Here is a 13,377-nt window from a genome sequence, read left to right on the forward strand (position 1 = left end):
GTTTATTCAGTTAGCGAGCAGCCCTGTTCACAGACACTTCCCCCGCTTGTGTGTGCCCATTTATAAAGCTGCATAAACACTCCAGTTACACTTCAACTCAAAACAAGTACCCAGCTTAAGGGCACAAAGGCGGTATACGCTGTCTGAGAATTGAACCTGAAAGAACTTGTCAATATCTCTGTGTGGGTCTCTCCTTAAGAACCTGGCAATATTTCTGTGCGGGTCTCTCCTTAAGAACCTGGCAATATTTCTGTGCGGGTCTCTCCTTAAGAACCTGTCAATATCTCTGTGTGGGTCTCTCCTTAAAAAGCAGTTTCTGTCTGTGCTGGTCTCTCCTTAAGAAGCAGTTTCTATTTCTGTGCGGGTCTCTCCTTAAGAACCTGTCAATGTTTCTGTGCTAGTCTCTCTTTAAGAAGCAGTCAATGTCTCTGTGCTGGTCTCTCCTTAAGAAGCAGTCAATGTATCTGTGCTGGTCTCTCCTTAAGAAGCAGTCAATGTATCTGTGCTGGTCTCTCCTTAAGAAGCAGTCGATGTCTCTGTGCTGGTCTCTCCTTAAGAAGCAGTCAATGTCTCTGTGCTGGTCTCTCCTTAAGAAGCAGTCGATGTCTCTGTGCTGGTCTCTCCTTAAGAAGCAGTCAATGTCTCTGTGCTGGTCTCTCCTTAAGAAGCAGTCGATGTCTCTGTGCTGGTCTCTCCTTAAGAACCTGTCAATGTCTCTGTGCTGGTCTCTCCTTAAGAAGCAGTCGACGTCTCTGTGCTGGTCTCCCCTTAAGAAGCAGTTGAGTTTTTCACCTGTATTCAGCAGCTCAGCCCTCTTCTCCTCGCTGACCTCGGTGTCCGCAGTCAGGTACTCGTGGAACTCCTTAAAGCCGATGGACTGGAAGATGCCATGCTGGTAGTCCTGCCTGGGAGACACAGGAGGAGCAGCTAACCGAGACGTCACCATCGTCATTTAAACGCCGATCGTATCCGTGGCAACCTGTAGAGCAGACATTCCCGCACGTGCTTGAAGCCCTTTACAAAGCTGTGTGGAACGCCTCAGTCTGGGTTTTACTGGCGCGTCCCAAAAGCAGTTGGCTCCTGAACAGGTGCTCATGACCGCGTTCGCGTTTGGCTGGCAGACCAATTATGACATAATGAGTTCTGTTTGCACCGAATCCACAGCCTCTGACTGACGCTAATAGGAGAAATTCACAGCACTGCTGCTTCAGCGTCTCGGAGCCCAGAACAGCTTTTACTAATATGCTAATGCAGGAATTAGCTAATTCACCGTGTTATGATCTGCAATAACTTCAGCAGTGTAATTTCTTTTACAGTAGAAACAAATGTTAATTATGCAGAAGAACAGCCTGGGAGGCGTGTTGAGGCCGGCTGGGGACAGCCCGTCCGAACGTCCGCGGTTATGAACGGGGTCTGATCCTGAGGCATCATCATCATCCTCTCCTCCCTTTCATTCCTCCTTATTGTGCAGGGCCCCGCTCCTCCAGCCAGGCCGCCGGCCGGACGGGCCCTCAGAGTCCGTCAAACAAGGGGACGTGCCCGCAGGCGCTGACATCGGCCCGACAGCCCGAATCTGGCCCCGTGTGACCGGGGGACGGACAAGAGGCTGAGGGCAAGCAGCTTCCATCTGACGCTCGCACTACTACAAATGAGGGGAAGGAGAGGGAGAGAGACAGAACGAGAGCGAGAAAGAGCGAGCCAGAGAGAGAGAGAATGGGAGAGATAAGAGAGCGAGGGAACGAGAGCAGGAGAGATTTGACCTTGCCGTGATGTGAGCCGGTTCAGAAAGAGGAGACTGAGAGAATGGGGGGGGAGGGCAGACGGCGAGGGAAGAGAGGAGAATGTGCTGGGTGGTCAGTTTGTTGGGCCGGGGAGGCGGGGTCTGAGAGAGGGAGGGTGGGAATCAATCACGGAGTCCGGGGAGACGGTGCGACAGAGGCCGGGCAGAACGCCACCGGCGCATCAATCCCCCGCAGCCCCGCCCTGACGGGCCCCAGACAGCGCAGTGTCACCAGCAGCGGCAAGCGCGTTCACTCTCACCAGCGCCATGGCCTGATCTCTTACACCTCCACCATGTTCACATACACACACATACGCACACACACACTCTCACCAGCGCCATCGCCTGATCTCTTACACCTCCACCATGTTCACATACACACACATACACACTCACACTCTCACCAGCGCCATCGCCTGAGCTCTTACACCTCCACCATGTGCACATACACACACATACGCACACTCACACTCTCACCAGCGCCATCGCCTGATCTCTTACACCTCCACCATGTTCACATACACACACATACGCACACACACTCTCACCAGCGCCATCGCCTGAGCTCTTACACCTCCACCATGTGCACATACACACACATACGCACACTCACACTCTCACCAGCGCCATCGCCTGATCTCTTACACCTCCACCATGTTCACATACACACACATACACACACTCACACTCTCACCAGCGCCATGACCTGATCTCTTACACCTCTACCATGTTCACATACACACACATACACACACTCACACTCTCACCAGCGCCATCGCCTGATCTCTTACACCTCCACCATGTCCTCACACACTCACACACACACACACACACACACACACACACACACACACACACACACACACACTCACCATCGCCTGATCTCTTACACCTCTACCATGTCCCCAGGGAGACACACTCACACACTCACACACTCACACACTCACACACTCACACACTCACACACTCACACACTCACACACTCATTCCCTCTGCTGGAGGCCAGGGAAAACACTCAGGAAAGGAGTTTAGGTGCATTTATGCACGCACACGCAGAAGCAGGCGCACACACACGCATGCACAAACACACATATGCACAAGCATGTGCACACATGCAAACACACACACGCACAAGCATGCGCACGGGCACACATATTCAGATTTACACTCACACACTCTTGTTGGAAACGATTTCATGAAATGCCCCTTCTTTAAAACAGGACAAATTTTGCAGTCAATCTTAATGTCCTTTATCAGTGCAGGACTGGCTCACTGGCTGCATCCATCAAAACCACTGCAGGACTCTTTCTGGCTGCAGCCCTGGAAACAGTAGTTACTCACAAACACAGAACACACAGGTGCGCACACACACACAGCAAAGCTCTCCTTAAGCCCAAGAGAGTTTAAACCCCTTCCTTTTACCACTCAACAGTGAAGGGGAACCAAGTGGAACCATCAGAAAACAGAATCTGAAGTGTCTGTTCTTCTCCTTATTTATTGAAGCGGGAGATAACAAAAAAAAAGAGAAAGACTTAGAAAGCAGGAAGCCGGTATACAGAGAAACACAGAGCCCTCAGAGCTTGGAGCAGTACAGTGATATCTTCACTGAAAACCCACGGGCTGTTCCGGAAACTAGGAGTACTCGTCCTGCAGGAGGCGAACCAGACGGCCCAAACCGCACCACCTAACGCCCACACACAACCCACTCATCTGAGAAGTTCTATAAATGTTCTATAAATGTTCCACAGACGTTCCTGCCTGTGGCAATAGCAGCAGTTTCCCAGAAAGGCCTTTATGAGCGAATGAGACAGGTTCTCAGATCATTTAGAACCAGAAAGGGCAGTTTAATCAAAAAGACGTTTAGATGAGTATCAACCGGAAAAAAAAAAACGTCCATGAAGAAAACAAACAACGAATCTTACACTACACAAACTGGATTTAGGCTAAGCAGCTAATGAGTGTACTCTTACATCTTGTTTTAATGTTGTGGTAAGGGAGGAGGGGGGCAGTCTGTACTGTGATGCATTCATGGTGGGATTTGTGTGGATGTGTGTGAGGTACGCCCCCTCACCCCTCTGCTCAGAGCTACAGAATTCTTTCCCGCACGCAGTACCTGCCTGTGGGTCACAGCCGAAGCCAAGCGCTCTGCCTCGCCCAGGCCCGGTTCCTCCGGCAAGCACATCCCGTTCCCCGCACCGTGCCCGGACACGTCAGCGAATCCAACGGCTGACTAAGGAACGGGTTCTGCTCCGGTTCCTCCACCCTCCAGCTGTCTGGTTACGACACGTCTGACATCACCTGCTCTCTCTCTGGGCTGCCCCCGTATGGTGACGTGGGGGGTAAATTGTCTGGGCCTCACACTGTCCTACACTGGTGTGTGTATGTCTCCGTCAACGAAATGGTTTCCTGAGATAAACCCTTGATCAGCTTTCAATCCCCCGACCCCCTGAAATATCCAATATCCGAGATCAATAAGAAGCTGGATTTCGTAAATTATTAAGCTGTTTACGTTCCACGAAGACCACATGCCCGTGTGTCGACAAACACACCTACAGGAGCCCACCCCTAACCGAACGCAGCAGGGCGGGGGAGTGACGTCACAGGGATGTTCGGGGCCGGTTGGCGGGGTGCCCGGGGCTCCGGAGCGAAGCCTACCTGCTCTCCTGGACCTTCTGCTCGTTGTGCCGCCGGTGGAACTCCTGCAGCTCCTGGATCAGTCCGGCCGAGAGCATCGCATCCACACGCCTGTCCAGCCTCCCATCCAGATCTGGTAGGGGGTGGGGGGGCATGGAGCCAGCGTGAGACCACTTTTTCAGCCTTATTAACAGCTTCCTGTGCAGGTACATCACTCGCTGAACACTTCCAGTCCCCACTCTAACATGCATTATTTACCTGCTTGCCAGATGCTTTTTATGTGGGCTGACTTGCATAGCTCACACATGCTATCCATTTACAGCCATTATGCTACATGCCTTGCTCGGGGGTACAAGACCACATTCGCACCTGGGAACGCGGCAACCTTTCGGTTACAAGCCCGACTCCTTAACAACTATGCCACCATAAAGTTAATCTAATAATGGCTGCACTCGGGGCGGTTAATGAACACATACTCCACGCCCACTGCGGCCACACTGGCACACAAACACGCGAAATCCGGCAGGTGGTGGAGAATGCGGGCGGGGTTACGAGCCTCAGAGTGTGCTGAAGCGGAGGGAAGAACGCCCATGGGGGAGACGGGTCTGGGTTCCCACAGCCTCCCTCACCTTCCATGTTGGCGTGCAGCCAGAAGACGCAGGTGTGTGGGAAGCGCAGGGGCCCGCCCAGCTCCCCGCCGCCCTCCTGCCCCCTCTGCTCCTCCAGCAGACGGCTGTGGGGTACGCCGGTCTCCTGGTGCACCTGCAGGCTCCTGGAAAACACAGACCACACGCCGCTCTGCGTCCCACCCTTTCCTCTGCAAAGTAACTGACACGCAGACATCCGCAGAGAGGGGAATTCCGGGCCAGTGACCTTCCACAGCAGTGCAAGTCCAACAGTAAACAACCAGTTAATATGCCATTATTATTACGATTTTTACTAAGATCATTTCACTTATTATCATCGTTCCTGTACTATATTTTTATGGTTATCATCAACGCATAATACATTATATAATAAAAGCCACAAGTGCCTCCCATAAGTCACAGTTGTGCAGTCTCACTGCTCCCCCCAGCTCTCAGATCTGGCAGGTTTCTCACGCTCCTGACGAAAGGCACGCGTCAGCGCCTCGCTTCCATTCACACGTCTCCCCGGTCGGAGAGGCGAGCGCATTCCGCTTCGCGCACGCCGGTGAGCCTGTGAGTCACGCCGGCTTGAAAAAGGCGTTTATCGACACCCTCGTAACATTCCCTCAATCCGGAAGAGGAAAAAAGAAAAACAACGTTTTGAAAACCGCCGTCCCGTGAAACAATACAGAGGAATCAAAGCCCTGGAGACGCTTCGCCAACCGCCGACAGGAACGGCGGCACAACGCTAAAGCTAAGTTACGACGACGGAGGCCTGGATGCGGTAACGGCCCAACGAGGCTGGGAAGGGGGAGGGGAGTTCACAGGCGCTTCGGAAACGCTTCGGAAAAGACGGTGGACACCAGCGAACGGGAGGAGGCGGAGGAAAGGCCTGAAGTCCTGACGAGCCGCAGCTAAAAGCACGCACAAACCCATCGCCTCATGCACACATCCTGACGCGCTGGTCACAGGAGGAGGCCCCCCGTCTCCGTCACCTCTATTACCGCCATTGTTCCTGCTACCAATACGACGAGCCTTTTATTTTATCAATAATGCACCAACATCAAAACCGTCCTCTTAGAATAAAGAGACTGTTCAATATTGCAATATGACGCAAAACATCAGGTTATAAGCTGGCTCAGCTCTTTTTGTGGTCATTTTAAACAGGACCATTAATTACATGCGGTGAATAAAGCAGAAGAGGGCGTGCGCTGCATGCCAGCAGTTCAAAGCGGACAGTTCAACTGACAATGAAACATTGGCAACGTTTCCTTCACAAAACAATTATCTCCGACTACTAAAGTTTTTATTTTTGAAAAGCCAGGACACAAAGCCATATCTGAACCCTTTCATGCCAGCTGTTCGGCGTAGGATTGTTGATGGCCAGCCGGGTTAATTTCACTCTCCTCTACTGAAATAAGTGAACTGGTATCCAGTAGCCAGGTTGAGAAACTCAAATTTCCATCAATGGGTACTACATCTTTCAGCATTGTTGGTTTCGCAGAGGGATGCTCAGTTTGAGGAGTGCAGAGGAAGCGGTTACCTTGCAAGCTTGCGCACGTCGTGGGGGTGGAGCACGGCCGCCCTGTCAGGGTCTACCTCAGACAGCCGGCGGTGCAGCTCTGCCCCGCCCAGGTTCTCCAGCTTCGCCCTGCGTTCGGGTGAACTCCTGCCGTCTCCTTTGCTCTCCTGCAGAGGGAGGAGAAGACCAGCGCCAGTCAGCACCTACATCCGATCATAAGTCATTTCACGTGTACTACAGTGACAGACCAGCTGTGGAGCTCAATGTGTAACACGGGTCTTACATTTCAACTGGACAATAATTGGCAGTAATACAATGAGATGGTAGACATTGTTATGAATGCACACATTAATAAAGGCCTCATCTGCTGGAATGACTAAGACATGGCGCCGGCGTAGGACGCCGAGAAAATTATTTTTCCACCAGTCAAAACCCGTAACAGTGAAGGACAGTGCAATTTAGACCACCTACACCTACACAGTATAAAACAATCTCCACCAGGGAAATATAAGCCGTGATATCAGCTGTCCACTTCAGTGAAATAACATGGCTTTTTAATTTTTTATACAGTGGCACGAAACCCGTTTCACGGTTCATAACTCTGTGCTGGGTCCATGTCACCACCTGCCCCTCTGCACCCCCGTCCATTCACCTGATTGGCAGATGCCCACTGACAGCGATCCAGCCTCAACCTCCTTCTGTTACCGGACCTTCTCATTACACACCTACCTACCCAGAGGCATTCAATGCCTGCTTCCATGCCTATTTTAGCACCTGCTCACACCTTTTCTACACTAATGATGAGGCACTGAGGCTTAACGGGAGGTATAAAAAGCCTGCACTGTCAATCACCGACTAATGACCCAATCAAATTATTTTTCTTTCCAGAGCAAGAGCTTCATAATGATTCACAGAAGTTGTCAGTAGTATTCTTCCATGTATAATCTGTGCAATGGTAATGTCAGACAGCATGGATTTGCATTAATACAATCTCACTGTTCCTGCTCCGACCATTCCACTCCTTTTAGCCATATTCTCGACATCAGGGGTGTCAAAACTCCAGTATCTGCAGGTATTTGCGGTTTCCTTTAAGTCAGCAGCCAATTAAGGCCTTGATAACAAGGAGTGTGGGTTATTTTACCCAATCAACGTCTTCAAACTGTTCACAGGGGCTAAAACACACGGAAAGCCAGCAGACACTGCGGCCCTGCAACACTGGATTCTCCACAGTCCTCTGTCACATACTATGCGCCTCTGATCCCCCTTCCCCAACAAAATGTCCATCACAGGTTTTATCCAAAACTAAACTACAACCACAAACAGCTTGGCCACCATTCACCCACAGCTGGAACAAAGGTGTCAAAACCAATCCTCAAACGTTCGGCGTGTCCTTTAGTGGTTCGGTCTTAGCTTACCCTCGTGCCGGTGAGCACCTCCCACAGCAGGGCCTCGATGTAGTAGTTGGTGCCTCCCACGATGATGGGCAGCTTCTCTCTGCCGTGCACGTCCTCAATGTGGCACGTTAAGGAGCAAACGTGTCGTCCCACTCATAAAACAGCAGGCCATCAAACAGCCACATCAAAGCTTTTATTACAAAGGAAACGGATCGAGATCGAAGCGTTAAACAACCGTATTAAAACGGGCTTCAACACAAACAGCATGGATTTATGGATAGCAAACTGGGCTCGGGTTTGAAATACCCAAGCCGCCGTGCCCTAGATGAAGGTACTTCATCCAAGCTGCTTCAGAAAACACCCCGCCAACAGGATGGGCAATATTTAAAAAGTGTCATCTCTGTATATTTATAACAATTGTGTTGGTGGGTTCATGCATGTGTGTAGTCTTCCAATTGATCTGAATATACCCACTCCAAACATAAACATCTGTATAATGCAACATGCAACAAATATAGAAAGTAGGCAAATCATTTTTTGAAATAAAAGCTTGCACTGGTGAAAATTCAATCACGTCTGACCTGGCAGCTCCCTTAGCAATACCAAACCGAATATATATTCAGTTACTTCTGGTCATACCAAAGATGTTATAAGCCTTCTTTGTAGCACAAAAAAATGATTCTCAGTAAAGCCTTGCAGGCCAGCAGCAGTGAACTGTTAATGAGTCCAGATCAGCTCTTACTGTACAGTCATAAGAGCAGAGCTGCAGCTCGCCTGTATCTACAGGCATGTGAACAATATCCTTCCTCCCCGTCTCTAACCCCCCTCCCCTCTCACAATTAGATAACTGTTCTGACAATAAGAACACGATCAGAGCTCATCACTCATGGTCCCCAGCACCCAGAGAGACCGAGGAAGAGTGAAAGAGAGAGGGGGATTGAGAGAGTGACAGAGGGATAAACAGAGCTAGACAGAGGGAGGAGAAAGAGAAGGAGCAAGCAAGAGGGTGAGAGACCCGGAGGAAGGAGGGAGTACTGCAGTAAGGCAGAGAGAGAGAGAGAGAGAGAGAGAGAGAGAGAGAGAGAGAGAGAGAGAGAGAGAGAGAGAGAGAGAGAGAGAGAGAGAGAGAGAGAGAGAGAGAGACACACACACATACACACACACACACACACACAGAGGGAGAGAGACACACACACAGAGGGGGAGAGAAACACTATGACAAAACAGCACAAGGCACACAACAAAAGCACTTGATACCACTAAACATGAAGATCCAGCCTCCCCACCCCATCAACATTACACAATGCTCCATCAATCCCTCACAATGACAAAAACGTCTGTATTTTTGCAAAAGAGAGTAAAAGGCAAATTTCGCCCTTAGCCCCATAAAACATCTCCTGCCTCACAGTTGCCTGTCCCCAGCCTCCTATTCTTCCTGCTGAGCCATGTAGCCAGCTTAGCCTGCCCACAATGAAGTTCAGCACATAAACTCTCCCTTTTCTGCCACCCTATACCTTGGCCCCCATATGTACAGCTGCCATGTAAATTGAGTTTGTAGCGCTGTACACCAACCCCTTACCATTTCCAACATGCCCCCCAACCTACCACACTCCAGGAGAGAGTGAGACAGACAGACAGACAGACAGACAGAGAGAGAGAGAGAGAGAGAGAGAGAGAGAGAGAGAGAGAGACAGAGAGAAAGAGACAGAGAGAGAGAGACAGAGAGAGAGAGAGAGAGAGACAGAGAGACAGAGAGACAGAGAGAGAAGGAAAGAAGGAAAACTAGGCAGTGCGCCAGACAGGAAGGGAGATGAAGAGAAAAGGAGACAGAAAAAAAACAGGGCAGTGAGGCAGGGAGAAGAACATAATGGTACACTGGGGCAGACAGGGAGGTAGCGAGGGAGAGATGGAGATGGAGGGAGGGAGGGAGGGAGGGAGTGGAGAGAAAGAGGGAGGGAGCTGTGAAGAGTCTCTCTGTGAGCAGCATGTAAAGCAGAGAGAGGCTGACAGCCCATGATCCCTGCATTATCCTGCCCATTGACTACCTTTCATACCTCAGCATCCCAACAGCAGCAGCCCCGCTGCAGGTCATTCTGCCCCAGTGGCTTCTGCTGAAGACAGCCTGGTGAGTGTGTGTGTGTGTGTGTGTGTGTGTGTGTGTGCACATGCGTGTGTATGCATGCGTATGTGTGTGTGTGTGTGTGTGTGTGACTGAGATTATGCTTGAAGGTGGAGAAACGCCGCTGGTGTGTGTAAATGATGCCACCTATCCCGTGTCTTGGCATTGTTAGATTCGGCATGTACGTGTGCAGAATGTGCATAGGTGAAATGACATGTTTCTCAGTAGCAACTTTAAAATGAATATGCTAACTAGCTATCATTGGAGAATATCAACTAGCTCAGCAGCTAGCTCTGATTTCATAAACACGGCCAATGACAGACAGATTTTTTTTTTTTTTCCACAGCTAGCATTTAGGCAGCCTCCCAATAAAGAGCGGAGTAGGCATACGCGGTGTGAGGGTCTGTACGTCTGACCGCGACGGTGTGCGAGCGTGTGAATGAGCGTGAATCACAGCCAGTTTCTGCCCGCCCCACTGCCACAGCGCGGTCTCCACCCTGCAGACACACAGCTCGTCCGCTACGGCTATTAATATCCCCTCCGCTGATCACAGCCGCACCGACACGCCTGCAGGGGATTGCAGGGGAAGTACGGACACGCACGTGTGCGAGCAGTTATGCCCTCAAACAAACCAGCGTCCAGCACCAAACCTAAAGAGAGAAGCTTCCTCACTCGCAGTCCATCATCCAGCATCCTGCACAGGGTAAGCAGGCCCTATCCAGCCAGTGAGACTCGGAGTTCAGCAAGCCACTTCACTGCTGGGGAGCAGTAGGATTTTAAAACCTTCAGTAAGCAGAGACATGAGCCTCTAGTTTTCCAGTTAAGTGAAAGACTGTGCCTCTTTCTTGAACAGTCTTTAGAAAGATTAACACCAGCTGTCAGGAGGATTGGCCTGAACAAAAACTATGGTTCAAACAAGTAAAAAAAAGTAAAAAAAAAAAAAAAAAAACAGCCTAAAGTTAGGTCAACACAATGGAAGGTTACGTGGTCTGCTGATCTGGTTTGGTGCTCTGCTGATCTGGTTTGGTGCAGAGCCAATTTCAAATCTGCGGGACGGTACGTTTCTAAGGCAAGTTCCTTAATAAGTAACTCAGTAACCATAACCTTTGCTCCCCCTGCCAAAAGGAAGAACTTCCTCAGCTCACAAACTGACAGGCCGTTGCAGACACTCAGGTTACATAAAAGTAAGGAGACCACTGAGGCAGTGCCTCTGGAGCAGTCAGCGAGGCAGGTAGGATATGAGAGACAGGGCCTTGTTCCTGAAGTCTACCACCGTGTAGTTGGTCACCAGCGGGTCCACGAAGCTGATCATGTGGTGTGCGCACTGAGCTTGCTCTTCTGCAGTCACTTTGTTGGTGATGATGTCCAGCCCTTGGTAAATCTGAGGGGTCAAAAAAAAAAAAAAACACAACATCTGTCACTAATGAATTCACATGGGAGAAGGTCTGGTCCCTGACTGATGACAACAGCAGGAAGGAAATAAATTGGCATCTTTGTAGTCAGTTGCTCCTTAATGGCTGTCACTAACATCTGAAAGATAGCACAAACTAAATAAAGTTGGACTCGCATGTAGAAATTTGGTGACACCTCTGGTGGGGGCAGCCTGTAGCATAGTGGCTAAGGTACATGACTGTGACCCGGTCTAGCCGCGATAAGATCTGCACAGCTGTTGGGGCCTTGTGCAGGGCCCTTAACCACACATTGCTCCAGGGGGGGACTGTCCCCTGCTTAGTCTAATCAACTTGCTTTGAATAAAAGGTCTGCTTGCCAGGTCTGACTGCAGCCGGTAGCACTGAAGTTAGGTATGACTTTGATAACAAACGATGATTTCCTACAGCTACAGAGAACAGCATAAGGAAACAATAAATAACAAGGGGACACGGCCGCAACCCTCTTATCACTAATTCACATTACTGCACACAATGAGACAAACTAAACAAAGAGCTGGCTCATTTTCTTACCATCGCAAATCCACTGCAAACAATAAACTTTACGACAGAGGGAAATCTCCGTACAGGTTCAAGGTTCACCGTTTCACGTCACTAACTTGGTGCGCGAGGAGACAAAAATGAAAGTGCATCACTTCAGGGAACGGTTTGGGATGACTCCAAGAACCTTCCGGAAGAAACCCCCCCCCCCGCCCTCCCCAGACAGCGACACTCGCCTGTGCGCTGCAGTAACGCCATCGCGTGCAGTTCCTGAGAGCGAAACCTGCATCTGAATTATTAAGACCTCACTCTGCATGGCGCCCCCGCCAGCCAGACCCGCGAGGGGAATGGGTTCGGCAGGAAGCTATTTAAGGAAACGACTGCACGAGCCGGTGACCGCTTCTCCCGTTTAAAGCAGCAGTTTCCTGCTCCGACCCTCCCCACCTCCCTTCAGAGAAATTAACAATACCACACATTTCAGCCCTGCCCAAAACCACACCCGACAGAATGTTTTCAGCCCTGATGCGGTTTACACAACGCAGCTTCACGCAAACACACGGCCAACATGTAATATCTTGAATTTACTGCTCCAGACAGAGCAAGCCGAAAGCTGACTGAAAGGGCGATTTTTTTTTTACAGCACAATGAAATGATGATTGTGTTTTCTCCCCGCTGACTTCCTGTGACAGCTTTAAAAACTTGGCAGCTTTGGCTTTGTTCGTTTCTCCTGAAAATCCACAGGACACACTTATTTTATGGTCCACCGCTCAGAAATGTGACCTACAAATAATATAATCATTCCTCTCAGTGCAGAATACGGTTCAATCCACACTAAAATGGGGACGGCCTCTTAGACAAAAGTCCAAAGACTCAATTCCGAATAAAATCCATTTCATCAAGTGAAAGGTCCTCTCTGTCACATGTTATTGCCCATGTAGATGTGTGTGGAAGAAATCGATGCGTTTGCCTGCTGGTTCAGCTTTCTAACCCTCCATGGGTTTGTACGGACATAAAGTACTGGATTCCTGTCCAGGCAATTACAGCTTACAGGCAGGGCCACACTCACACTCAACATGACCCTACCCCAACCCCAACCCCAAACACCACAAAACGGTTCATTCTGCAACCCAGACCTCAACACTTTATGCGGCAAGCGTATACGCATATACGCGTGTGTCGAGGGGCCCTGACTGGGGAGGGGAGTCAATATTAGAGAGCCTTTTATAGAAGTGTTTTTTTTTTTCTTAAAACTTTGCCAAACAGATACTTAGAGGCCCTGGCCATAGGAGTGAATCGATTGCATTATTCAACTGTTAAAACGCTTCCTGCTTCCAGCTATTTAATCTGAAGGCCCGGCCCTCTTGCCTTAAAAGC

General features: G+C 50.0%; 1 protein-coding gene across 1 annotated transcript in view; it reads right to left on the reverse strand.

Moving 5' to 3' along the window:
* The window catches only part of trit1 (tRNA isopentenyltransferase 1), a 37,382-nt gene that overhangs the window by 12,638 nt on the left and 11,367 nt on the right, over positions 1-13,377 (reverse strand). Inside the window, exons 2-7 of the mRNA XM_061254823.1 lie at positions 11,316-11,456; positions 7,978-8,076; positions 6,584-6,729; positions 5,044-5,186; positions 4,436-4,547; positions 793-905 (exon numbers count right to left, since the gene is read on the reverse strand). Coding sequence (XP_061110807.1) covers positions 793-905; positions 4,436-4,547; positions 5,044-5,186; positions 6,584-6,729; positions 7,978-8,076; positions 11,316-11,456 — 754 coding nt within the window. The remainder of the gene's footprint in view (positions 1-792; positions 906-4,435; positions 4,548-5,043; positions 5,187-6,583; positions 6,730-7,977; positions 8,077-11,315; positions 11,457-13,377) is intronic.

The sequence above is a fragment of the Conger conger genome, chromosome 9 (genome assembly GCF_963514075.1).
Source record: "Conger conger chromosome 9, fConCon1.1, whole genome shotgun sequence".
Taxonomy (NCBI): domain Eukaryota; kingdom Metazoa; phylum Chordata; class Actinopteri; order Anguilliformes; family Congridae; genus Conger; species Conger conger.